Source organism: Elgaria multicarinata, chromosome 20 (genome assembly GCF_023053635.1).
Source record: "Elgaria multicarinata webbii isolate HBS135686 ecotype San Diego chromosome 20, rElgMul1.1.pri, whole genome shotgun sequence".
Lineage (NCBI taxonomy): Eukaryota > Metazoa > Chordata > Lepidosauria > Squamata > Anguidae > Elgaria > Elgaria multicarinata.
This window is the reverse complement of record NC_086190.1, coordinates 17,612,903-17,640,592: the sequence shown is the minus strand read 5'-3', so window position 1 is coordinate 17,640,592 and position 27,690 is coordinate 17,612,903. Positions and strand designations below refer to the sequence as shown.

Genomic DNA, 27,690 nt, shown 5'->3' with positions numbered 1-27,690 from the left:
TCTGCCTGCGTTTTGATAATCACGTGTGCATACTGTGGAGTATTGCAGCAGCAGCCTGGGTTTGCAACGGTGTAAGTTACAAATACTGTGTAAGTTACAATTCTTTTGTTTTTCTTCTTCTATACACTGTTTCAAGATTTGTTTCAAATGAGAAGCTGTGTTTATAAATATTGCAAATAAAGAACTAAACAAAGCTGGCTTGATGTCGTATAGTCACAAAATCACGATTTATCACTAGTCTTTAAAGACAGTTTAAAACAACCAAAGTCTCAACTCTAAAGGACCACAATTTAGGGAGTCAGAAACAAAAGAGTTCCTGTTATGTATTATTATTACTATTATATTGTAATATATTAGTACAGCATTACTACTACTATTATTTCACTGGTACATTTATTATTATTATTATTATTATTATTATTATTGAATACCAGTCATATATTAATATTAGTGTGTTTATGTGATTATGAAGAAGTGTTTATGTGTGTGGAGAAGAGAATATAATGTTCCCTTATTATTACAACATCATTGGAACATTTATTATTATTACTATCGCTCTTTTCTCACTTATGGCGGTTTTTCTAGACAGACATGACAGGCTTTGCCAAATCGCATTTTACTGATTCAGAAATTTCCTGACTATTGAGCATGTTTCAAGTATGAGTGCTTTCTTGATGTATTTTGGTAGTTCCAGCTTCTGAAAGTTTACTGTACTTTTTTATTATTATGTGATGCCAGTGACTGATGACACTAACCGAATAATTGTGACTTTTCCCTGTTGCCATAGTTAACTTCCATAGCCAGTGGTGTATATTTTTCTTTCTTTTCCTCTTCCTTTCCTACAACATTTTTTGTCATTCAGTATTGCTATGTCGATGACGTACATGTGTTTTCTTTTTTTGTCTATAACTGTGATGTCTGGTCGATTGCAAAGTATTGGCTTGTCTGTATGAATAGTTCTGTCCCCGTATATTTTAAGAATGTTTCGGGTGAGTACGGATAGTAGGGTGTAGGTTGTTTGATGAGGTTGAATCTGATGGCCAGTTGTTGGTGAATTATTTTTGCAGCTATATTGTGTCTGTTCATATACTGCCAGAATTTTATATCCTCCTGTTATCAGCCTTCCTCAACCTGGGGCGCTCCAGATGTGTTGGACTACAACTCCCAGAATGCCCCAGCCAGCTGGCTGGGGCATTCTGGGAGATGCAGTCCAACACATCTGGAGCGCCCCAGGTTGAGGAAGGCTGTGTTACATGGTCTATTTTTTCTTGGGATTGATGATAATAATTGAATAATTGGCACATATTAATATTGTAGTTGTTTATGTCATTATGAGAATGTGTGTGTGTTTGTTTGTTTGTGTGTGTGTGTGTAATAGCCAAGTGTTATGATGGTATCCAGGCAACGATATTAACCAGAACAGGAAGGAAGTGAGGGAACTTCCATATTTGGGAAGGGAACATAAAACACATGATCCCACCGCCGCCATCTTAGAAGCGGGCACCAAGAAGCACCAGCTCCACGGGGGCGGGGTTTGTCTTTAAAAAGGGCGTGGCTATGAGGCAGCGTCAGGTTTTTCTAACAGGGAGTTGAAAAAAAGGGCGGTGGGCGGAGGGATCGGACTGTGTGCGTGCGTAGGCTTCTGTGCCTCTCCTCCCCATTTTGTCCTTCCTCGCGGCCGAGTGGAGCTCGCGCCGCCGCGAAAAAATAATCCCCCTAGGTGGGGACGCGCCGCAGAGCAGGTGAGTGAAGGACTGCGCGTGCGTGAGGGAGGGCCCAACTGCCACTGAGGGAGGGGGGGACGATGACGACGAAGGGACCCCGTTTCCCACGGGAGGCTTTTCATTAAAGGACGGAAGAGACCATTTGGGGGAAATGGTAGGGGAGCGTCGGAGAGACAAAAAAAGGGAAAGAAAAATCACATTTTAATTTGTTTATTTTTCCTTTTATGGTGGTTCAGGGACAGGAAGCAGCCAGAACATATTTTTCTTCCACTGAATGGAGAAATCAATCATTTAAAAAAAGAAATAATGGCTCCTCAGTTCATGGTATAAAATATAAATGTAATAAATAAATAAAAAAGACGTTTAACCCAACTACCAAAAATGAGAGAAAAAATAATATAAATATTAATTTCCTTATGCACAATAATATATATTTTAAAAATCTCCCCCAGCACACACAGTTTTCACCCTTCATTCTGAAATCCTCCATCAGAGAATTAAAATCACTTTTTCTCTCACGCAAACAAAATCTAATCTCTCCACAAACACATTTCCTACCCTTTTTGGTTGTATTTTCCCCTCACTACATAAACAACAATTTTTATTTATTTATTTTATTTATTTATTACATTTTTATACCGCCCAATAGCCGAAGCTCTCTGGGCGGTTCACAAAAATTAAAAACCATGAAGTGCATAAAAACAACCGACAAATTTAAAACACACATTATATTGTACGAAATACAATATAAAAAGCACAACCGGAACAAAACCGCACATCAAAAATTAATATAGGTTAAAATATGAGGTTAAAACAGCAGAGTTTAAATTCAAGTTAAATTAGGTGTTAAAATACTGAGAAAATAAAAAGGTCTTCAGCTGGCAACAGAAAGAAAGCAATAAAATCACTTTTCCCTTAGTCATTCTAAAAAATGCTCATGATAAATCCAAATAACCAAAATCCTTAATATCCTTTCTCTAATATTTTCTGCCTCATAATTATCCTCTCCGCAAATATCTTTCTTAACCCAGAGTTCACAACCCAACAACAAACCGTGGGTTGTCTTTGTGGATTGTTCGTGATGAACAAATCATGGTTTGTTAGTGTGGCTGGGTTCACACAACCCAACAACAAACTGTGGGTTGTCTTCGTGGATTGTTCGTGATGAACAAACCATGGTTTGTTAGTGTGGCTGGGTTCACACAACCCAACAACAAACCGTGGGTTGTCTTTGTGGATTATTCGTGATGAACAAACCATGGTTTATTAGTGTGGCTAGGTTCACACAACAACCCACCATTCATCAACAACGCATGCTTCAACGACAACCCACACTCAGCCCTTACTCTGGTTTGTCATGTATGAACCAGTTGACTCCAGTAATTTCGGCGCCTGCATTGACATGGATATAGAGAGGACGGACATTTTTTTTAATTTTGATAGCCCACCCTATCCTAAGAGCTTAAGGCAAATAACAATAGGGCCTTTGATCTTACATTGATTAAGCTTCCTCCTAGTTCTGCTTCTGGCGTATACAGCGCCTTGCATAAATATTCGCCCTCCTTTGACTTGTCCACATTTTGTTGTTTTGCAACCTGGAGTTAAAGTGGAGTTAATCGGCATGCTTACACAACATACTTACCACTTGCAGGCGCAAATTTTTTATTGCGGCACAACAGTTAAGTAAACAAACGCAAACTGGCAATTCATGCTCATGCAAGGCACTGCATGTCCATTCCGATTCAGAGGAAGACGCAAGATCTCAGGCCAAGCTTGAAGGGAAAGTTGCTTTTCAAAGCCCAAAGGTAGACGAAAAAGAACCGCATAGCGGCATGCACAAGTCACTTGTGGGATTTGTCGCTGCAGATTATGGTGACGGCCGCTAACGTAGGGCCGAAACGGACACCGAGGTGTGTATCTGTCCAACATTTTCCTTCAGTGGGGTTATGTATCACATTGCAGTGTCTGAGCTGGGCTTGTGCTCCTGCCTCCGTTAGCGGGACAGGTCTTGAAGCACCCTGCCCTTCTTGGCACCAGGATGTGCTACTTTTTCCCAGCTTATGCCAGCTGGAAAGCGCCCCAGTCAAGGGGGCTAAGATAAGCGTCTCTCTTTTGCAAACTGAATCCTTGCCCATAGTGAGGAATGAAATCCGACTGCCAGGACTTATGCTCAGGTGACAGGAGCAGGTGGCTTTTCTCCGTCCAACTCCCTTCTCTGTACAATATTCATACAGTCTTCAAAAGACTGTAAGAGCTGATTCAACCCACTATAGGTGAGCTTTTGGCTGTAAGATTGAGGGACGCTTCTAATGTAGATTTGGAAAAATCAGAAGAAACACAGTCTTAAAGAGAATACTGGATGTTTCCTTTTCTCTCTGTGTGTGTCTTTTCTTTTTAACTGCCTGCTTGTGGGGCAAGGGAGGAGATTTTCTGATTGTCTCCATTGATTGATAATCACCCTGGCAAAGCCCTGTGGGGGAACATCCTCTTCAAAGATAATGGGACATTCAGAGCAGCTCAATCAATGGAGCTTTCAAGGCTGGCTGCTAAGTAAACAGAATGGGGGCTGGATTTCAGGATGCATGCTGTCCATTGGTGGACTGGGGCCCCCAAATCCCGCCTTGGATTGGAGGGGATTCCGGGGCAAGCTTCCAATTAGCAGCTACCTGCAGGTGAGACCTAGGCTCTGATTGGAGGGAGACACCTTGGCCCACACCTACATGGCTAGGCTTTGTGTATGATGTGAACCCACCTGGGAATCTGGGGCACTGCTGTTTGCCTGCTGTGGTGTGTGCAGGGCTGCTGGCTAGAGTCCATTTTGGAGGCTGGTTGCAAAAGACGGAGCCCCTCGGTTGTACACGTGGATCTCAGCTGGTGTAAATAAACTGGAGGGCGCTAGGAAGGCCACCGTGCGGGAGAGGAATTCCAGGTGCCAGTGGGCAATTGAGGAGAAAGACCACAACACCAGGCAAGTGGGCGCATGATGGGGCGCGTGGTTGGCACATGTTTGTGCCGTTAACTTTCTCTTTCTGCCACTTCTCCTCTTTGGAAGAAACCTGTCGTGAATCAGTTTCTTGTCTTCCCTGGGGAAGCATGAAAAGCATCCTTGGGAAATTTCTCCAAGCCCTGCTTTCAGAAGAAGCAGCCAGTGACAGAAATAGTTTATGACAGTCCTGGTGCCGACCAGTATGGATTGGGGATTTCCTTGCCTGGGCAGACATGGGAGAGGAAAGTGCTCTTCTACGCACTTTTTATTAAACGTTTCATGTGTCCAGCTAACTGCCAAACGGCGTCCCCTGATGAAGTCGCCTGAATCATATCTGAACTTAATAAATAACGATGACGCTAAATCAGCTTTGCAACTTCACTGTTTTGCGCGTAGGGCAGAGAATGCAATGAACCCATCCCGTTAATTTTAGGCATGTGCTTGCATAGCTTTGGATTTGGAGAAGGGTTCTCAAATTGGCTGAGCAACCCGCTATTGGTGGATAGTTTGGGGCGAGGCTCAGTTCCCCTGATCTGTAAAATGGGATCGTCAAAAGCCTAGCTTGACAGGGTTGCTGGTTTGGTTGAATAATAATAATTATAATAATAATAATAATTTATTTCTTATCTCTCCGATTGGATCGAGGCAGGGAACAACAGCAATCATAAGATACTGATTAAAAACATAGCATGCACTGTTAAAAACATCCTAAAAGCATCCTAAAAGTATCCTAAAATTCTACTGGATAAAGAGCAGCAGTCCAACACCACCACCCCCCAAAAAAACCCAACCCACCCTCCAGGTGTTTTCAACTCCCTTCAGCCAGCATGGCCAAGGGTGAGGAATTCTGGGAGTTGTAGTCCAAAACATTCAGAGGGCACACTAGATTAGGAAAGGCTGATCTGCAGTTTAGTCTGGGTTAGAGGGTTTAAATGCAGCCCCACAGAACCCCCTAGAATTTGCAGTAGTTTTGAATTTCATTTCATTTCTTCATTTTAAGAGTCGCCCTAGAGCCAAAGTGCACAGGACGTACAGAACAAAAAAGCAAAAAAAAGGAAGAAAGTGAAATCAAGGGTAAAACCACATAATTAAACCCATTGAAAAGTATTCTTTTGAAAAACAGCAACAAAAATCCAGCATTGAAAAGGGAGAAATGACTTGGAAAAGGTGGTTCCAAAAAGCAGCATGGAACATACTAAAAATAAAGCCAGCAGCAGTTAAAATACTAAAAATAAAGCCAGCAGCAGTTAAAATACTTCTGAATACTTTTCACATTTTTTTTAAAAAAAGCTCTTTGTTCACAATAGCTCTTTTTAATAGCTCTTTGTTCACAAGCACCAGGATGATCTTGTAGGCTTGTGAACATGCCATTAGAAACGCGGTGAGGCAGTGTGGTGTAGCGGTTAGAGTGTTGGGCTGGGACTTGGGACGGTCCAGGTTCTCGGTTATGAAGCTTCACTGGGTTATTTTGAGCCAGACGCTGACTCAGCTTAACCTACCTCACAGGGTGGTTGTGAAGATAAAAAATTAACACAATGACTGTGGTAAAAGTATTTATTTGTTAAATATACATGATTGAATCAACAAATATCTCACCATATAAACATTTTAAATATGTTAGCAATTTGAACTATACTCCATAGGTCCTTACCTTGACTTTATATATATGTATGTCTTGAATGTCTTATCGCTCCTGATGAAGGATCCACAGGATCCGAAACGTTGAGCGTTGTGCAAGTTTGGTTTAAAGTTTTTAGAACATTTGTTAATATTTCGTATAGAAAAATAAAGAAACCTGTTTTGACATTTCAAGGCACCAGAGCTAGTCGCCCCTTTTTCCTACAGCCTTTTCGCGGTGCTTTCCCCCTCTTTTTTCACAGCTATGCTAAGAAGCCCTTCAAGATCAAAGCGCAGAGCACGCAACTGATGGCATGTTGGCCCTGCTTGCTTAATACCCTCTTCCTTCCCCACCTCCAGGTCTCTCACCATGGTCAATGAGTCCTACGGCATGAACAATGGCGTCGCCACCGCTGGGAATGGGGTCGCCAGGTCCGAGGGCGGTGGCGGCAGCAGCAGCGGCAGCGACAGCTCCAAGGACAGTTCCCGGTGTTCCACCCCGGTCCTCGACGCCGAACGGCACGACCGCCTGTGGGAAAAGATGCGCCGGCGGCACGACTCCGGGGACAAGTGGTTCTCCTTGGAGTTCTTTCCTCCACGGACCGCCAACGGAGCTGTCAACCTCATCTCCAGGTGGGTGGCGGGAGAGGCCGAGCGCGGCATTTCGTTTTAAACCACCCAGTAGCCAAAGCTCCGTGGGTTGTCTGCAGCGCGATAAAACACAATATAAAACCTTTAACCTTTGAAAATACAAAGGAAAAGGAAAGGAACCTCTCGTGCAAGCACTGAGTCATTACTGACTCTTGGAGGGACGCCAGCTTTCGCTGATGTTTTCTTGGCAGGCCTTATAGCGGGGTGGTTTGCCGTTGCCTTCCCCGGCCGTGATTACCTTCCCCCCAGCTAACTGGGTACTCATTTTACCAAGCTCGAGAGGGTGGAAGGCTGAGTCGACCCGAGCCGGCTGCCTGAAACCAGCTTCCGCTGGGATCGAACTCAGGCCGTGGGGAGAGTTTCAGCTGCAGAAACTGCTGCTTTACTACTCTGTGCCACACGAGGCACAAAACAGGTTAAAAAAAACCAATAGAAGTACCAGGATCTGATAAGAAAACTAAAACTAAAACGCCCCATCGTCTGCTGTTAAATGCCCGAGAGGAAGGTCTTCGCCTGGCACTGAAAAGCTGACAATGTTGGCACCAGGCAGGCTTCACTGGGGGGAGTGTTCCATATTTCAGGGGCCACTACCGAGAAGGACCTCTTTGTCGTCGCCTGTCCCTTGTTTTTGGAGCTTTCCTCGTTGCCAGGCGAAGCAGGGGGGTTGGGTGGAATTTTTGTTCGTTCCTTCATTGCCGTGGGGGTCAATTCCGCAGGTTTGACCGCATGGGGGCGGGTGGCCCGCTCTTCATCGACGTCACCTGGCACCCCGCCGGAGACCCAGGCTCCGATAAGGAGACGTCCTCGATGATGATGGCCAGCACGGCGCTCAACTACTGCGGCCTGGACACCGTCCTCCACATGACCTGCTGCAACCAGACCCAGGAGACGATCACGGCGCACCTGCAGAAGGCCAAGCGGTTGGGGCTCAAGAACATCATGGCGTTACGGGGAGGTGAGTCACTTCTTTGCTCGGAATTGAGGGAAGATCGTAGCTAGATTGCGGGAGGGCCAGGGCAGTTAATGGCAGTGTGAGAATCCTGACCTTGGATGGGCATTTTCTAACCCATAGAATCATAGAATAATAGAGTTGGAACGGGCCTATAAGGCCATTGAGTCCAACCTGGTATTAACATTTAAAGCCCTAAACGGCTTGGGGTCAGGCTATCTGAAGGACCGCCTCCTCCCATATGTACCTGCCCGGACCCTAAGGTCATCCACAGGGGCCCTTCTCCATGAGCCCCTGCCAAAGGAAGTGAGGCAAGTGGCTACCAGGAGCAGGGCCTTCTCTGCTGTGGCACCCCGGCTGTGGAATGAGCTCCCTAAGGAGGTTCGCCTGGCACCTACACTATATTCTTTCAGACACCAGGTGAAGACCTTTTTATTCTCCCAGTATTTTAACAGTCTATAAATTAATTTTAACTTTGCTGTTTTAAATTTGTATTTTTGCATTGCTGCTGTTTTTATCTTGTTTGTGTTTTTATCTTGTATTTTATATTATGGTTTTATACTGTTGTTTAACACTTTGGTCTTAATTTTGTGAACCGCCCAGAGAGCTTCGGCTATTGGGCAGTATAAAAATGCAATAATAAATAAAGTAATAAATAAATCCCTGGTCAGTGCAGGAATCCACCTTAAAGCATCCTAGTCTCTTCTCCCAGGCATTTAGCAATGTGTAATTAGCCTGGGTTTGTTTTGGTACGTTTTTGTGGTTTAAAATGGTATGTTTTTGTGGTTTTAAATTTTTGCATATTGAGTGTTTTTATCCTATGTAAACTGCTGTACCGTGGGGGAGTTGAGTTTTATGAAAGGGGTTTCTCTCTCTCTCTCTCTCTCTCTCTCTCAATCCTCACACAGATCCTGTTGGTGAAGAGTGGCAAGAGGAAGTTGAGGGGTTCAACTACGCTGTCGACTTGGTGAAGCACATCCGCCGCGAGTTTGAGGATTACTTTGATATCTGCGTGGCAGGTGAGAAATGCCGGGCTGTACGCCTGCTTCAATTCTGCAGAATGGTTCTAATCTTTATGGCAGCTTTTTCCAACCTTGTGCCTTTTCAAATAGGTCGGACTACAATTCCCATCTTTGCCTCGGTGGCTGGGGATAATGGGAGTTGTCCAGTCCATCTGTTGGGGAAAGTTGCTTCAGGGCTTCAGAGAAGATATGCCCCATGTGTCGATTTAACTCCGGTGTCAGTTTAAATGGGAATTATAAATAGATTACCGGCAGATAGAAACCATTTTTATGGCTGGGTTCACACAACACAACAAAACCAGAATACTGCTGCATATGGGTTGAGCGTGGATTGTTGTGTTGCGAGAACCCGGCCATGCTAATCACAAACAACCCACAAGCCATGATTTCTTGTTGGGTTGTGAACCATGGGTTTTTCGTTGTTAACAAACTATGATTTGTTAGTATGGCTGGGTTCACACCACACAACAGCCCACAGTTTAATGACAACCCACAATTCAACAACAGTCTCCCAGATTTTTAAATGTGAGTTTTAAGACTGCTGGCTGTCAACCTGGCTAAGATCAAGTAAGTCCTGCTGTTTTGTGCAAATGATAGGTGCCTTAGCTCAAAGGGGAGAAAACCCCCGGGTTCATTTTTGCCTCTTTTCCACCCTGAAGGTTATCCCAAGGGACACCCCGAGGCAGAGAGCTACGTGGATGACTTGAAGCATTTGAAGCACAAAGTGGAGGCCGGGGCTGACTTTGTCATTACACAACTCTTCTTCCGGTCAGAGACCTTCCTCAAGTTCCTGAAAGACTGCCAAGCCATTGGCATCACCTGCCCCATCATTCCGGGGATATTCCCCATACAGGTGAGGCATCCCAGGGGTGGGCTTGACCAAAGGGACAAGGAAACAGGTCGGGATGTTTTTCCTGATGTCCAGCCGGAATCTGGCTTCCTGTAACTTGAGCCCATGATTCCGTGTCCTGCGCTCTGGGAGGATCAGGAAGAGATCCTGGCCCTCCTCTGTTTGACAACCATTCAAGTCATAGAATCATAGAATTATAGAATAGTAGAGTTGGAAGGGGTCTACAAGGCCATCAAGTCCAACCCCCCACTCAATGCAGGAATCCACCTTAAAGCATCCCTGACAGATGGTTGTCCAGCTGCCTCTTGAAGGCCTCTAGTGTGGGAGAGACCACCACCTTCCTAGGTAACTGGTTCCATTGTGGTACTGCTCTAACAGTCAGGAAGTTTTTCCTGATGTCCAGCCTGAATCTGGCTTCCTGTCACTTGAGCCCGTTATTCCGTGTCCTGCACTCTGGGATGATGGAGAAGAGACAAGCTTGTTGCCACACTCCTAGCCTCTCTCGGAGTACGCACCCAGAGGAGGACCTTAGATGTTGAACGTAGTGATCAGGTATATTCACGTCAGGAGAGGCGTTCCGTCAGGTATTGAGGTCCCAAGCCATGTAAGGCTTTATAGGTCAAAACCAGAACCTTGAATTGGGCTCGGAAACATACAGGCAGCCCGTGCAAGCGGGCCAGAGCAGGTGTTATATGGTCGAACCTTCTGGTTCCCAAAATCAATCTGGCCGCTGCATTTTGCACGACCTGCAGCTTCTGAACCTTTTCAAGTTTTTTGAACCTTTAGGTTTTTTTCATTGTTGATAAATGTTGATTATTTATTTTTATTGTGTTTCCTGCCCGTTTGCTGCGTTCCCTTTCCCTTCCTTTTTGTTGAATTTTGTGATTTTATTAGAATGTAAGCCTTTGTGGCAGGGGTTTGTTGCTTTTGAGAATTTTATTCTGTACAGTGCCATGTGTATTGATGGCGCTATATTAGTAAGAATTTATTTATTACATTTGTCTACCCCCCATAGCCAAAGCTTTCTGGGCAGTTTACAAAAGATTAAAACATTTAAAAAACAACATACCATACAAAATTTAAAACTACAAAAACATACACAGAAACATGCGTTTTAAACAACTATAAACAGCTTTAAAAACAAATCTAGGATTAGTAAAGCTCATCGCATATTGCTAAATGCCTGGGAAAAGAGAAAAGTTTTAACCTGGCACTGAAAAGATATCAATGTTGGCGCCAGGCGGGCCTCGTTGGGGAGATCGTTCCATAATTGGGGGGCCACCACAGAAAAGGCCCTCTTCCTTGTTGCCGTCCTCCGAGTTTCCCTTGGAGTAGGCACCTAGAGAAGGATGCCTAATAATAATAACAACAACAATAATAATAATATATTTCTTACCCTCCTCTCTGATTGGATCGAGGCGGGGAACAACAGCAAACATAAAATACTGATTAAAAACATAGCAAACACTTTTAAAAACATCCTAAAAGCATATTAAAAGTATCCTAAAATTCCACTGGATAGGCCTGCCGGAAGAGATCAGTCTTGATAGCTTTCTTGAATGCTAAAAGACTGTCAAGCTGACGAGTCTCCTCCGGCAGGCCATTCCACAGTCTGGGAGCAGCAGAAGAGAAGGTCCTCTGGGTAATGGTTGTCGGCCTAGTTTTTGTTGACTGAAGTAGATTCTTCCCAGAGGACCTGAGTGTGCAGGGCGGATTGTATGGGAGAAGGCGATCCCGCAGGTAGCCTGGACCCAAACCATGTAGGGCTTTAAAGGTGATAACCAACACTTTATACTTCGCCCGGAAACTAATCGGCAGCCAGTGAAGAGATTTTAAGACTGGTGTAATGTGGTCACCCCTAGGTGTACCAGTGACCAAACTGGCTGCCATATTTTGAGCTAGTTGAAGTTTCCAGACTAGGCACAAAGGTAGCCCTATGTAGAGTGCATTACAGCAACAGAGTAAGCTGCATGTCTAGATCCGGCCATTTTAACCACAGATGGGAAAAGCAAATAACTAAACTCAGGACCAACCTTTCCCCCACGTAGGGCTATCATTCCCTGCGGCAGCTTGTGAAGCTGTCTAAACTAGAGGTGCCTCAGGAAATCAAAGATGTCATTGAGCCCATCAAGGACAACGATGCGGCCATCCGGAACTACGGCATCGAACTGGCTGTCGGCATGTGCCGGGAACTTCTGGACAGCGGCCTGGTCCACGGCCTGCATTTCTACACCTTGAACCGGGAAGTGGCTACCGTGGAGGTGTTGAAACGTTTGGGCATCTGGAAAGAGGATCCAAGGTGAGGACTGAGCGAACATCCCAGTTTCCTCCTGTCCTTCGGTAGATTTGGTCTGGTGTCTATTATTCCTTTACTAGCGAACGGAACTGGCTTTGCAGGGATTGGAGTAGCTTGTAATTCAGGGACCCCCAAACTGGGATTTTGAGAGAGGGTTGCGGACGCTCTCACAAAATGGCTGCCATGGGGGTGGAGCTTGCCTCTTCATAAAACGGCTGCTGTGGCGGGCCTGTCCAGTCACAAACAGTTTCCCAGAAGACAAACAGGTGAGGCTAAAAGAGAAGAAAGTACCAGTGAAGTAAGACTAATACCACTAATATTTTTTTTAGAAAATCTTAAGAAATAAAAATCAAAGCCAGGAGGGACACGGACATAAAAATAAAATAATGAATGTGTTGTAAATAACAAATCAACCCGAGGTACGCTGCTACATATGCCAGCCTAATTTGGCCGTTTGGGGCTTGCTGCCAAAAATTGGCAAGAGAACCAGCCCTTCTTCTGCCACTGCCAAATTTGAGAAAGTGGTGGCAGAAATGCAGTTCATAGGAGGGGGTCATGGGTGTGTGTGAAAATGCCCCGAGTCCCCCGAAGTTGCTCACCCCTGGTTTAGCTGGATGCCTGAACGCAGCCGTCGGGAAACGTGTGAAATGCGGACACAGGTGTAGTCAACGGATAACCGTGCAACTCTCTTAATCCTCTCTCCGTCCTCCTTCCCCCGCAAGGCGCCCCTTGCCCTGGGCGGTCAGCGCTCATCCCAAGCGGCGCGTTGAAGATGTCCGGCCCATTTTCTGGGCCTCCCGGCCGAAGAGTTACATCTACCGGACTCAGGAATGGGACGAGTTCCCCAACGGACGTTGGTGAGTGGGGAGCGTTGGGCGTGTGTGTGTTGCTATATCAGGGGTGCCGAATCTCTTTCGGACCGAGGGCTGAATTCAGTTTTGGAGAAGCTAAAGTTAAATGGTGGGCGGCGCGGAAGTCAAAACAGGGCAGGCCCCCAATCCCCAAAACCTCAGCCTATTTTGGATTCAAGCTCTTACTGCTATGTCAAATATTCCTGTTGCTCTCTCTCGTGATCACCTTTCTCCTTCCCGTGTGTGATTTCCTTGCCACCCTCCTCACTAAGACGCTCTCTCTCTCTCTCTCCCCAAAACCTTCAGGGGTAACTCGTCCTCTCCAGCCTTTGGGGAGCTCAAGGACTATTACCTCTTCTACCTGAAGAGCAAATCTCCCCGGGACGAACTCCTGAAGATGTGGGGGGCAGAGCTAACCAGTGAGGAAAGCGTCTTCGAGGTGTTCAGGTGTTACATCGCCAGGGAGCCCAACAAAGATGGCCATAAGGTGAGAGCATGGGAGATGGCGAACGTCCGCCCTGCAGGGAAAGCGATCGGGTTTAAATGTCAGGATTGGAGCCTGTGATACCACAACCCGGGAAGGATGGAGGAGTCCCAACTAGGGCTTTGCTCCATTCTGTTTCGGGTTGTAGAAGCGGGAGCGGAGTGGCTCAATTTGCCTCCGCCAAAGGCGGATCCGAATTGGGTCGCTCAGGGGAGCTGTGGATCGAGGCGAAGCGGTTCACCTCCATCTGGAGCTCTGAACACAGGTAAGTGGGGGGGAGGGGGGCTCACCTGGTGCAGGTGGCGGAGCCAGGTAAGGGGGCAGGGGGGAGGGGGTCTTATTCAGCCCCCATTTTGTCTCCCCCTTCCCCACTTACCTGCCTCCGCTGCCCGCTGTGGAGGCAAGTAAGTAGGGAAGGGGGGGGGGCAAAATCTCGATCTGCCCCTCCGGATCTTGCTCCGCGGAGCGGGGGAGGGTCGGATCGACCTGAAGCAGTTCGGGGGTCCGTGCACAGCCCTAGTCCCAACCGATTGAGGATAGTTCTGGTCTCTGAGCAGCTGACAGCAAAGCTTCAACGAGGCAGTTCACACGACCCTCGGTGGTTGAGAGTGGGTTGCCTTGAACCATAGTTTGTTTCTCCAAACATGGGTTAGCGTGTTGTCCGAACGCAGCACGTTTTCAGCAGGGTGGGTTTTCATGTTGTCTGAACGCAGCCAGAGTGGCTTGTTCGTCATGCAGCGCGGCTTGTCAACCACCCTGAACAGCCCAACGGTGAGCCATGCCTTTTTCGAGAAAATCAGCCCCTCAGACAACACGCTAACCCACAGATCAACGAACAAAGACCCGTTTCCTTGTTGCTGTCTATTCTCAACAACTGGTTTCAAACTGCAGTCTTTTTTTTGCGAGCCCTGCTCTCTGAGAGCCAGGAGAAATCCGGTATTGAACCGTGACATTCTATGTGCAAAAGCTCTACAATAAACAAAACACATTAAAAAAAAACCCGAGCAAGATAGCATTCTGAATGATCACATCTCCCTGCATTGATCAGGGGGATGGACTCGATGGCCTTAGAGGCCCCTTCCAACTCTACTATTCTATGATCCATCAGTTTAAAACAATAATAAAACCTAGCAGTAAAGGGTTACTCATCAAGACAGTGTGTGTGTGTGTGTGTGCGTGCACGCGCACAGGTGTGCAGCCTGCCTGCCGACCTCTGCTGCACATATCACCTTTCCAGGATCTTGACCAGATTGGTCTTCTCTTTGCAGGTGACCTGCCTCCCTTGGAACGATGACCCCCTGGCTGCCGAGACCAACCTCATGCAGGAAGAACTGGCCAAGATGAACCAGAGGGGGATCCTGACCATCAATTCACAGCCCAACATCAACGGCAAGCCGTCCACAGACCCCATTGTGGGCTGGGGTCCGGACGGAGGCTACGTCTTCCAGAAGGTAATACCTGCGTCCAGAGCTCTCTTCACCCCCTGGCCCGAAACTTTTTTGCTTTCTCTGTTTAACAAACATTTCTGAGTTTAAGCCTGATTTTTCTATGTGAAAGGCGGAGCCGCCTCTCTGCCTTTGGAGGTGCAGCCTTACAGATACGGCGTAAAGGAAAGGAACGGAACCTCTCGTGCAAGCACTGAGTCATTACTGACTCTTGGAGGGACGCCAGCTTTCGCTGACGTTTTCTTAGCAGGCCTTATAGCGGGGTGGTTCGCTGTTGCCTTCCCCGGCTGTTATTACCTTTCCCCCAGCTAACTGGGCACTCATTTTACCGACCTCGGGAGGATGGAAGGCTGAGTCGACCCGAGCCGGCTGCCTGAGAACCAGCTTCCGCTGGGATCGAACTCAGGCCATGGGGAGAGTTTCAGCTGCAGAAACAAATCATGCCTATTTAGGACTATGGAGGTGTTCGTTGCAGTGATTGTGGGCCCTTGCTTCGGGGAAAGCGTTTAGGCGCACCATCAGGCAAGGAGTTGACACACATTAACTTTTGTAAACCGCCCAGAGAGCTTCGGCTATGGGGCGGTATATAAATGTAATAAATAATAATAATAATTTCCGTGAACTGAAGGCGTACCCATCGCTGTGGCCCGCAGGCTTGCAGCCACGGAGGATGCTTGTGAAAGAGGTTCTCTCTCATGCCAGCAAGATCAATTCCTTCTCCTTTTATCCGAGGGGGTCACACGCTCCCAGGTTCTCCACACCGCTTTAAAGTTGCACAACGGGGCGGAATCGGAGCGTTCTGTCCGCTCGATGCCAGCAGGTGTCAGGAGCAGTTGAAGGTCGGAGAGAGTCCCACCTGGAAGTGTGTGTGTGTGTGTTGGGCGAACGACGCAAGCCTAGTACAATGAACAGGGAATAGGGCTAAGGGGGCTAACAGGGCACGGTGATCCTTGAAACCAGCCAGTTAGAAAAGCAAGCAGTGGAGAGATTAGGCGTGATTAGCGGGTCTGTGTGTGTCTGAGACAAAAGGAGCCGGGCTGTGAATTTCAAAGCCCTCATTACGAGCCACGGCCGCTGCTGGTCACCCCATTAAGCTGAGCGCCCCCATGGTGAAACCCCCCCCCCCCCCAGAGAGAGTGCAGCCCGGAACAGAAGTCCCACATTAGCCCCATATTTTTCTTCTTCAAAGCAGCTTCTTTATCTTTGCTGCCTCCTTTCCTTAAATGGTTAAAGACGAGCTGATTGTGGCCAAGAACGCAGCATGCGGGGAGCCTCCGTTGCCCGTAAAGCTCTCCCTCTCCCCCCCCCCCCCGGTTTCCAGAAGCAGAAGCCGCCTCGGATAACCTCCTTAGCCCCCACTGTCTGTCGTCTCTTAACCCAGTGAGATTAAGGTCAAGTGTGTAATGTCCCAGACCTTCTAATGCCAGTCCAGGGAGCCGGTGTGCGTGAGACACGTTCTGTGTGTGAGTCTCTGGTTGTGTGCGTGTGTGTGTGTATGTAAGTGAGAGAGGGAGAGAGAGAGAGAGAGAGTTTCTGTGTGTGTGTATGCATGTGTGTGTGTGTGAGAGAGAGAGAGTGTATGAGACTGTATATGAAAGAGAATGAGTGTGTGTGTATGTATGTAAGTGAGAGTTTGTGTGTGTGTATGCATGCATGTGTGTGAGATAGACTGTGTGTGAGAGAGAAAGAGTGTGTGTGTATGAGACTGTGTATATGAGAATGAGTGTGTGTACTGTTTGTGAGAGAGTTTCTCTGTGTGTGTATGCATGTGTGTGTGAGAGAGAGACTGTGTGTGTGTGAGAGAGAGAGAGACTGTGTGTGAGAGAGATTCTGTGTGTGTGTATGAGACTGTGTATATGAGAGAGAGAGTGTGTGTGTACTGTGTGTGTGAGAGAGTTTCTCTCTTTGTGTGTATGCATGTGTGTGTGAGAGAGAGACTGTGTGTGTGTGAGAGACTCTGTGTGTGTGTGTGTGAGAGAGAGAGAGAGAGTGTATGAGACTGTGTATATGAGAGAATGAGTGTGTGTATGTGTGTGTGTGTGTGAGAGAGAGAGAGAGAGAGAGAGATGTTTTTTTTTTAACATAATCTGCCAAGTTTTTGCCAAAACAAATCTCTTAGAACAATTGGGGGGGGGGGCACCTTAAACGTGTGCCTGTTTTCCTGGATGTTGTGTGAGTGTCGCACCCCCCCCCCCCCACCTCAAGGCCTGTCCTCAGCCCTGATCCCAGCGTGCTTCCAAGACTCTCAGTGCTCTTCTGGGTTTTCCTCTTTCCTTGTACCACCTGATGGGGCCCAATGGCAACCACATCAGCCCGTTCTTTCCCCCCTTACCCTGCTTCAGTGGTAAATTTGGGTCCTATCCTGCTGTCTACTGCACCAGTGTTTCAAGCCAGTTCTGAGCAGCTCTTTCATCAACCCAGAAATACGGCTGAGTTGCTCGTGTTTTCCAGCCTCCGTAAGAGCGAAACAAAGAACCTCACAAAGCAAAAGTGAAACTTCTAATTATGGACACAGCAAAGAGAATAATGGGCTCCTTTGTGTTTCTACTTAACATGCAACAGAAAACTGGCCCGGGCTGGAAAGGCTCTATTTAAGTAAATGAACGTGGCAAATCTGTATTTCCGAACATACCTGAGTGCTGCTATTCAGCCAACTCACCTGTTCTATGGGTTGATCAGCTGCTATTAGAATTTTGTTTAACAATGAAATGGCCCCACGTGTTAGATGTAGGTGCCGAAGGCATAAATCCCTTTGCTACTGTTTTTAAACTAAACGTTACCATTTCTAATTGGTTTTTAATGGTTGATCGTACTATTTCTTGTGGCTACTTTTAGTAGAAAGGAAAGATTTTTTAAAAACATATACGCAAGTCAATCCCCAGAGAATGGAGTAAAAGGTCATCTTTGTAGTCTGTGAACGAATCTCCAACTGAACATCTCCTAGAATCATAGAATCATGGAATAGTAGAGTTGGAAGGGGCCTCTAAGGCCATCGAGTCCAACCCACCCCCGCTCAATGCAGGAATCCACCTTAAAGCATCCCTGACAGAGGGTTGTCCATCTGCCTCTTGAAGGCCTCTAGTGTGGGAGCGCCCACAACCTCCCTAGGTCACTGGTTCCATTGTCGTACTGCTCTAACAGTCAGGAAGTTTTTCCTGATGTCCAGCCGGAATCTGGCTTCCTGTAACCTGAGCCCATTATTCGACTTCTCACAGGCTTACCTGGAGTTCTTCACCTCCAGCGAGAACGTCAAAGCCCTCCAGACGGTTCTGAAGAAATACGGCCAGCGAGTGAATTACCACATCGTCAACGTCAAGGTACAAACCTTCCCTGACCTGTCGCTGCAAAACATTTCTACAGAACAGGGGTGTTGAACCTTCACACCAGAGAGCCGAATTCCATTTTGGAGGAGCCCTCTGGGGCCGTGTTCCAGTGGTGGGCGTGACAAATGGCAAAAGGGTCGGGGCTGAAGTACCAAAAATACCAGCATATTTTAGCTGGAGGCTCATGCCTCCAGTCATTAAGCCCTTAGGAGAAGCATTTCAACCTGTTAGGAAAAAACTGCACAGAAGCCAGAAAGCCAGTTTGGTGTAGTGGCTAGAGAGTCGGACTGGGAGGCGGGAGATCCGGGTTCTAGTCCCCACTCGGCCGTGGGTGACTTTGGGCCAGTCACAGACTCTCAGCCCAAGCCTACCTCACAGGGTTGTTGTGGGGATAAAAATAGAGAGGATTATATATGAAGGAAAAAAGGCGGGATATAAATGTAATAAATAAATAGAAGTGGGTGGGGCCAGGTAAAGAGGTGTGGTCATTTGGCAAGCCTCTTGACAGCCTGGTTTGGCCCACGGGCCTTTGGTTCCACACCCCTGCTACAAACACGTGACAAAACCAAGATGCCCAGGCTCTCCGAAGAGAAGAAGGAAGGACAGGGTGTGGTGTTCGAGGAGGTGTTGTAGGCAGCCAGGAGGTGCTCAAGCCCTGACAAGATTGGGGCCACGTCCGGATGAGGTGCTGAGGGCACGGCAGCCCAGCCCCCACACAAGGCCGACTAGAGGCCAGTGTCTGAGCGGAGATGTCTGGCGGATGACTAGAATGAAGATACCGGCAGGCTGAGAAGCAGCAGCTGTGCTTACCGGTGCGTTTCCAAGCCCAATTTAACGTGCTGTTTTTGACCTGTAAAGTCTTAAAACAGTATCAGCTAGGATACCAGTGTAGTCATACATAAACTCAATTTTCCTGGCAGGGACTTAACGAAATTGTGAAGCGCAATTCAGAGAACCAAGGAGGGAGTTGGACAGGTTGGACCCATTAATTCTCTGTCTTTGTCCAGTGGGCAGAGGAATGCAAAAGCGCTCAGCTAAAGAAGGGTGGGAAAGAAAAGCAGCCATTGCATTTGGGCAGACTCTCACGTTACGTTACGCAAAAGCATTGCGCGGAAAGGCCTGCCTCTCTCACAAACCGGGAAGGGCTCGAACTGGAACCCTCGTTTTTCCCTTTGCAAGGAATTCTGGGTGGCTTACATGGTCCTCCTCCGCCTCCTCTTTTATCCTCACAGCAACCCTGCGAGGTAGTTTAGGCTGAGAATCAGTGACTGGGCCAAAGTCACCCCATGAGCTTCATAGCTGAGTGAGAACTCGAACCTGGGTCTCTTAAGTCCCAGCCCAACACTCTAACCACTACACCACACTAGCAGCTTTTCCCCACAGCCCAGCTGGCCTTTGGACTTACCCCACCCAGCTAGAAGTAGAAAGAAATGGGCATAAAATCTGTAGGGATTAGTGACATGGAGCCATGAGGACTAATGACCGATGAAACTGTAGCCTAGCTACAATGATCCATGCTCTGATAACCTCTCGTCTGGATTACTGCAGTGCGTTATACGTGGGGCTGCCTTTGAAAACGGTCTTGAAACTTCAGCTGGTACAAAACAGGGCAGCCCATTTACTAACAGCGACTGGCTGGTGAGATCACATTACGCCAGTCCTTTTACAACTTCATTGGCTGCCAGTTCATGTCCGGGTCCGATTAAAAGTGCCGGTACTAACATTCAAAGCCCTAAACGGTTTGGAGCCAGGTTATGTGAAGGAACGCCTCCTCCCATATGTACCTGCCTGGACCTTAAGATCATCTACAGGGGCCCTTCTCCGTGAGCCCCTGCCAAAGGAAGTGAGGCAGGTGGCTACTAGGAGCAGGGCCTTCTCTGCTGTGGCACCCCGGCTGTGGAACGAGCTCCCCAGAGAGGTTCGCCCGGCACCTACACTGTATTCCTTCCGTCGCCAGCTGAAGACTTTTTTGTTTTCTCAGCATTTTAACACTTAATTTTAAACCTTGTTTTAATTCCGTATTTTAACCTATATCAATTTTTGCTGTGTGGTTTTATCCTGGTTGTGCTTTTTATATATTGTGTTTTGTATTTGTGTTTTTAGATTGTGAACCATCCAGAGAGCTTCGACTATTGGGCGGTATAAAAGTGTAATAAATAAATAAATAAAAAGTATTGTGTTCCTTTCCTGATCATGCCTCCCTCTTTTCTCTCGTTCCCCACGGTAGGGTGAAAACATCACCAATGCCCATGAGATGCAGCCAAACGCCGTCACCTGGGGCATCTTCCCCGGCAGGGAGATCATTCAGCCGACTGTTGTGGATCCAGTTAGCTTCATGTACTGGAAGGTAAGAAGGTTTGGAAAGTGCAGAACTGGCGCGTCGGCATTTTTCACATTTGTGAGCAGAGGTCAGAGGAGAGAAGCACTTTTCCCCCTTCGGCGTTGTAAAAACAAGCGTGTGGTTACCTCTGAACGCCTCCTCCTGTTCCTTTTCCATATTGGGGCAAAGTCTCCACAAGATCCGTGAAGTCATGTGGTGGTGTTGGGTGAATTTCAAAGCTCTCCCTTTATTTCCCATAATTCCTCCCTCCCTCTGAACCGTAGGAAGTTACTTCTTGGAGAGCGAGATGGTGAGAGGAATCTTTATTATAAGTCTCTCCAAACCCGGTGCCCTCAAGATGTCTTGTACTTCAGCCCCAGCCAGCGTAGCCAATGGGCAAGAATGCTGTAGTCCAAAACATCTGGAGGGCTCCAGGTTAGAGGAGGCTGCATTCCAGATATCTACAAACAATTGAAGACGCAGCGCCAGACACCAGCCAGCCTGTACCAGTGAGGGAGGAAGTTCTCATGGGTGATTCCCCAGCTGGGAGTCAGCCCTCTCCAGAGCTTATCTCCTCAAGGCCAAATCCTACACACTCAGTGGGAAGTGAGCCTTCTTCTGGAGGTGAGCATCCCAACAAGCTAGGTGATGCTAGGGTCCGCCGGAAGCTCAAATGCACGGCGCGAAAGGAAGGTGTGAGAAAGTCAGTTCGATTACGCCAGAACCTGCTTCCGCACCAGGCTCTCTGAAGCGGTTTCCTATTCTTCTTGAGCAGACAATTGTCTTGCTTAGTTTGCATAGTTTTGCCTAAAGGGACGTTTCCAAGAGGTTAGACTCTCTTCAGGTAGAAGAGATGTTTGTTGCTTAATAAAAGCTTTGTAGATTACTTAGCAAGCCTCGTCATTTGTCTCCCATCGAAAGCAGTTTTCTGAGAAACATGACAGTTGCCCTGACGGACAGTTACCCTGTCAGAAAAACGCCCCACAATTCCCAGGATTGTGCCATAAAGTTGTGTGTGGGTTTTTTGGGGGGTGTATGTGGTCTCTGTGTGTGGTTTTACAGAAATGTTTTTTAAACTTTGCATACTGTACTTTTCATCTTTGGAAACCACCCAAAGAACTTTTGGTTGTGGGGCTGTCTAAAAATGCAACGAATAACATCGAACTCTCTCCCCTGGCCCAGGACGAGGCCTTTGCTCTGTGGATCGAGCAGTGGGCGAAACTCTACGAGGAGGAGTCCCCCTCGCGCATGATCATCCAGTACATCCACGACAACTACTACTTGGTCAACCTGGTGGACAATGACTTCCCCCTTCAGAGTTGCCTCTGGCAGGTGTTGGAGGATATGTACGAGCTGTTGAACTGCGCGGTGGGGCAGTGAAGGTGGCATCCGCCTGGCCTCGTTGCGATTGGAAGCACACTCAGCCTTGGGATGTGAGGCGGAACCGCTGCGTCCCAGACACTCCCCTGGAAGGTTCCTTTGGTGGCCCTTCCTTTCTCTTCTGGTTGGATGGCCCATCGCCATTCGCAGGGGTGCTCCCCCATTGAGCCAAAAGACCCTTCCTCAGTTGTTAAGAGCCTCCCCCTCTTCGTTTAAGACCAGAGGGTGGGCAACTGTAGCCCTCCAATGGTTGGGACCTGGAACTACCGTCAGCCCCCTAGCCAGCAAAGAGGGATGCTGAGAACTGTAGGCCGAAACATCTGGAAGGCCACAAATTGTCCACCTGTAACTTAAATGGCAGCTAATGGTCTACCTCTGGATCGCTTCCCTTCCCGGGTTGCACTTTAAAAACCCTTAGCCAGCTGCTGATTCAGTGCAACACCTCCTGACCGGTGCTTAATGCGATCGATAGTTCTCTCATTTCAGTAAGGCCATCATGCCAGGGCCTTCCAAGCCACGGATCGCCCTGCTGGGCTGCAACAGAAATCTCTGTGGTGGTTCGGTTTGCTATTTATTTTATATTTTTATTTTGGACGTGTAGAATCTGTGCCTCTCGTTTCCTCTGTGTGTGTGTGTGTGTGGAGGGAAGAGTTTGGATATTTAAATTGTTTGTAAAGAACAGAAGAAAGGAGACCGTTAACGAAATAAAAATACTCCATAAAGTTTCTTTATGGAATGGGAGGATTTCTTCTTGGGGCTCCATGGGGCAGGGTACCTCCACACGCTCGGGCTGGCAGCATCCTTTCTCCTTTTTAAACATTTTAGAGTTCAAGGGAAGTCCGACCTAGAGATTTCTTCGCTTTGGTTCTGCATCACCACCGTCTCTCCTCTCCTTCCTTGCAATAGAACGGGAGCACTGAAAACTTCCAATTGAAAAAAAACACACCATTTGAACATCTCCTATCTGGCTAGTAAGATTGCAGCCATAACGCAGGCATTTTTATTTTCTGCTTAGTTTTCCTTCTTGAATGAAGGTCTCGGTTGCTCCTGCTCTGTATTTCATGTGTTTTTAACTCCTACAGCTGTAGGCTTTTCTTGGGGTTTTTCCCCCACGTTTTTTTCCCCTCAGCAAAGAGGTAAGATATACATCTCAGTGTAAAATAACAAGGAAAGCTGAGCTGTTCAGATTGAAAATCTGATCCCCGCAACATGTTGGTTCTCTCACTTCCATTTTCTGGCAGAATCGCAACCTACACCAAACCCTGTATATTCAAGGTGGGTGTTTTGAGACAGGCCTGACTGCCCCTGAAACCTTTCCAGCCCTGGTTTACAGCAGGACAAGAGCTTTTGTTGTTGATCTGCTCAATCTCACCCTCTCGAGTACAGGAGGAAACAGCTGATGAGAGCTTAATCTCGGCTGATCGATTATAGCGGGGGAGACGTCTCTGGGGAGGGAGGGGGGCCTTTGTGTGGGGCAGGGTGGACTCAGCTGTTCCCAGGTTACTTCATCATCTTGGCTAATCAGCAGAAAAAACCCTGCGGGGAAGAGAGGTTGCCTGCTTAGCTGAGCGTGGAAAGAGCCCACGGACTTCAGCACGGGCAGGGGGTAGGTGAGTGAGAATTTCCAGCTGCCAGAGAACTCTTGTCTAAAAAAACCAACACTTTTGCGCTCAAGGAAGACTGAGATCGCCTGTACAAAGGAACGAAGGAGGGGCTAATGGAGCAAAGAAGCAAGCTATCCTCCGGGTGATGTGGCAAAGGAAGTTTCCTTCCAGAGCAGTATTCCTGAATTCTACGTGAAATAAAAAGACAATGAGGCTGTTAGTGTTTTAATATGCACGAAAGTTTTGACCCAACCGTAGTTTGGTGAGATGAGCCGGCTCCATTTGTGGCCGGGTCTGCTTTTCAACGTGTCGTTTCCCCACCCTTCCAAAATGCTGGCGGGAAGCACATGCCCCATATTGACGCTCAAGGCTCCTTGAGCGATGGGATAGTCCGTGTTTTCAGAGGGCCGTTGCGAAGGGCTTCCGACAGGTTGGAAAGCTTCCTTTTCTGAGGGTGATTGGTGAGAGCGGACAGGGACGCTGTTGCTTCTCTCGCACGCAGGATCCAACCTGATCTTGAAATTAGAATTAAAAGTATTGCGGAGATGTTTAAAAGTGTTCCAGCCTGCTAAAAGTGTGCTTCTCCGCTGCTGTAAGACGCTGCTGCCACCTTGCAAAAGCCTGAGGGGAGAGGAGGGAAAATATCAGAGATTGTCCATAAACCAGGACATTGTTCCCATTCTAGAAGGTTGAAATTCCTCTCCAAAGCTTTAGGTCACTGGCAGTAAAAGCATTAAGCTAAAATCTATACTGCATCATACTCAAGATCCACCTTTTCCCTGGAGATCATGAAACAAAACTGAACAGAGATGCCACAGAAATAAACAAAGATATATAGTGGCGTTCCGTTAAAAAGAAAACCAGAACGCTTATTTTAGGAATGTTTTTGCTTTTCAAACAGGGTTTCTGCTCCACACCAATCAGGTGCTAGAAGATCCAGTTGCTACCCTTAACTAAACTTACACCAATTTCCCTATCAAGCTCCATCCAGTTAATGCAGAGGCCTAGCTATGAGGGCTTGAAAGGCAGTCTTCTCTCTGGTCAGGTCTGACTTTCTCCTGAAAGCTTCAAGGCTCCCCAGGCTTCCCCTGAAGTCCTCAGTCTGGTCCAGCAGCTGTTCAATCTCCAGATCGCTGTCACTCAGGCTTCAGCTCCTTCCTCTGAAGGCTGCTCCTGAAGTCTTCAGTCTGGTCCAGCAGTTGCTCAGTCTTCAGACCATTACCACTAGCTGCCATTGAGGCTTCAGTTCTTTCCTCTGAAGGTTCTTCCAAGAGTCTTCTTCTCTCCACATGCAGATATTCTCCAGCTTCTGCCTCCTGCCCGACGTCTTCCTCAGTCTCCCCATCACAAAGACTCCTCTTCAGGCGACTCCGTCTGCCTCTCCACAGCCCCTTATATTCGCTCCGGCCAGAACCCTCCAGCCAATCAGCTTTGAGGTGCTCAACTTGCTCAACCTCTGTGTCAACTTCCGACCAATGGGCACCTTTTAGAACATTTAGTCATTCCCCAATCAGATGGCACCAATTTCGATCCTACCTTCCCCTATAAATAGAGAGAACCTGGCTTCATTTTCACCTCATAGTTAAGTGCCCATTTGCCAGCACACCATATTTACAACGTAATTCTCTTCAGACAAAAGCCTAGATAAAAAGCAGAGCTGAAATAAAACGCAAACAGTTCAACTTTTACCTCAGTTTCTTCACAGGGGGGGTTGTGGGAACCGGCTTTATGTCCCCGCCAAAACAAATAATCCCAGAAGATGTTTCTGCGTGAGGTAGTTTGGAAGGAGGCAAGGCCAAAGAGATGAATCACGCACAGAGAGACAGCAGGCAAACTCTTTTAGGGAGATCCGGGTTCAAGTCCCGCACTCAGCCATGTGACTTTGGGGTCAGTCACTTTAGGCTCTCAGCCTAACCTACCTCGCAGGGTTGTTGTCAGGATAAAACGGAGATCATGTACATCGCAGGGGGCTCCTTGGAGCAACGGCAGGATATAAATGTAAACATTTAAAAAATAGACCCATTCGTACACCCAGATCGCACCACTGAGGGAACGCTTACCATCTTGAGCAGGTGCTTTTCTCCAGTTTCCCGAAAACGCTCCGCCACCCAGCTCTGCAGGCAGCGTCGCCTCCACGTCTTCCAACTCCACTCAACCAGCCTCTGACGCGCCTGTTGGGAGGGAATCGTTTTGTTCAAGCTCGCCGCAGTCCATGTGGACTAGCACCCTAACGCCCCTTTTGAAAGCAAAGTTTTCCGATTTCCCTGCAGCCCTGAGCTTCCCCGAGTCTCATGGATGCTCACCAAGGCCCGCACCACCACCTCCATCCTGCAAGCGTCCTTCCAGGACAACCACGCCCTCGCCAGGTGCCGCGTGTCCCTGGCGTGCTGGAAACGGCGCGCGAGGACGTTGTGTCTCCACAAGCTCAAATACTTCCTCCTGGAACCGGGAGAGAGAGAGAGAGACGGAACAGCATGACACTTGAAGTTTGCAGCAGAATTTAACCATTAAAACAAGGGACACAGAAGGACATAAGCAGAGCCATACAGGATCAGACCAAGGGTCCATCTAGCAGTCTGTTCTCACAGTGGCCAGCCGTCGACCAGGGATCCACAAGCAAGACACGAGTGCAATAGGACCCTCCCACCCATGTTCCCCAGCAACGGAGGTACATAGGCTTACTGCCTCTGATACTTAAGGTAGCATAGAGCCATCAAGACTAGTAGCCATGGATAGCCTTCTCCTTCAGGAATTTATCCAACCCCCTTTTAAAGCCATCCAAATTGGTGTCCATCACTATGTCTTGTGGTAGTGAGTTCCATAGTTTTAACTCTGTGCTGTGTGGGAGGGAAACCTCCAGCCGTGTCCGGCCCACGCCTGTCATCCAGCCCCCAGAGGGCTTGGGGGAGGGTCATCTCTCCCTTGCCCACCAATTTAGTCGCCCATCTCTGCATTAATGCAAGCTACAAGCTCTCTCCCTTGATCGAATACACCACAGACCGGACTGATCCTGAGCCTTACTCAAGCCGCTGCCTGTGACCCTCAGCTGCAGCCAGTTCCGTATCATTTCCCTGCGTCCAGCCACTTCCGGCTATCCGTCCTGCTACATCCGGACTCTCCGGAGGCCTCAGAGCCCTGCTTTGGCATCTGTAGGTTGTCAGCCAGATGTGAAAAGAACTGCAGGTCAACCTGGAATGAGTTCCCAAGTCCGTATCCAGCCTCTTCTCTCTCTTCCGGCTCTGCCCTTGAAGAAGAGACCCTCGATTAATGCAAAATGGTTGAACTGAATTCAATTCTTTTCTTGGCAGCTGCCCCATCCTACGAAGTCTCTGCTTATTATTTTTTGCCATGGAGCGGGGACTCCTCCTGATGTCTGCGCAGCTCCCGAAACCCCTCGCTCCGTACTCCCCCGCTTCCTCCCCCGTGGCTGCGATGAGGCATTCAGCAGCATCCGCTTCCTTTTGTGCTTAACCGCAGCTTGTTGTGTCATCCAAACCCCGCAAACCGTGGTTAAGCTGTAACTGTGGTTTGTTCGAAAGAAGCCGACGTCGAATCCTGGTTTATGAAGCTGGCTTGTTTCAAACAAACCACAGTTGAGATGACGCACGTCTTGGGGTTGGGTAAACCGAAATCAAAAGGGAAGGGGAGTGTGCAAGCCGTATTCCCGTCGTGATGATATCGGCAAACGCATCACAGGACAAATCCCCCAGAGGGAGCGATACGAGAGCTAGGTTTCTTACTGCTTGGCCAAGAGAGGGGCATTTTCGTGAGCTTCCGGACTCCGACGAGGCAGATCCGCTGCTGGATGCACTGGTGAAAACCGGCCGCTTTCGTCCAATAGTTGCAGGCCTGAAAAATTAAGGCGGTATCAATTCGTTCTTGAACTCCATGTAGCTAGTCCACTGTGCTTAGGGAGGGTTACTGCCGCCCTAAAGTAGAGCTGGTCCCACAACCCCCATCATTGGCTATTCCGACGACAACTTTTTGCGGTCTGTAATCCGCCCACACAACGTTGGTTATTGAGTGGATAAAAATACGTAACAAGTAAATCCATAAATCCCACCTAACCGGCCTGCCCCTGACATGACTGAGCCCACCTTGACTCACCTGGTGTATAGAGTTGAAGCGTAGGGCCCAACGCCCCCTGGTTGCTTTCCTCCAGCGCTGGACGGCTCTGTACCCCGCGGG

The 27,690-nt window shown here is 47.9% G+C and overlaps 2 protein-coding genes across 2 annotated transcripts; one reads left to right on the top strand and one right to left on the bottom strand.

The window, feature by feature from the left end:
- Positions 1-1,661: 1,661 nt before the first annotated feature.
- On the top strand, positions 1,662-22,623 carry MTHFR (methylenetetrahydrofolate reductase). The gene is made up of 12 exons (XM_063145478.1): positions 1,662-1,742; positions 6,688-6,960; positions 7,695-7,933; positions 8,836-8,946; positions 9,609-9,802; positions 11,848-12,098; positions 12,818-12,952; positions 13,253-13,433; positions 14,699-14,881; positions 18,091-18,192; positions 20,426-20,545; positions 21,701-22,623. Exons 2-12 carry the CDS (start codon positions 6,698-6,700, stop codon positions 21,896-21,898), a joined length of 1,977 nt encoding a protein of 658 aa, XP_063001548.1. The 5' UTR covers positions 1,662-1,742; positions 6,688-6,697; the 3' UTR covers positions 21,899-22,623.
- Positions 22,624-23,779: 1,156 nt separating this feature from the next.
- Positions 23,780-27,690, bottom strand: C20H1orf167 (chromosome 20 C1orf167 homolog). The gene is made up of 6 exons (XM_063145204.1): positions 27,610-27,690; positions 27,243-27,351; positions 26,524-26,746; positions 25,806-25,941; positions 25,563-25,673; positions 23,780-24,123 (listed from the first exon to the last, which is right to left on the bottom strand). Exons 2-6 carry the CDS (start codon positions 27,262-27,264, stop codon positions 24,052-24,054), a joined length of 564 nt encoding a protein of 187 aa, XP_063001274.1. The 5' UTR covers positions 27,265-27,351; positions 27,610-27,690; the 3' UTR covers positions 23,780-24,051.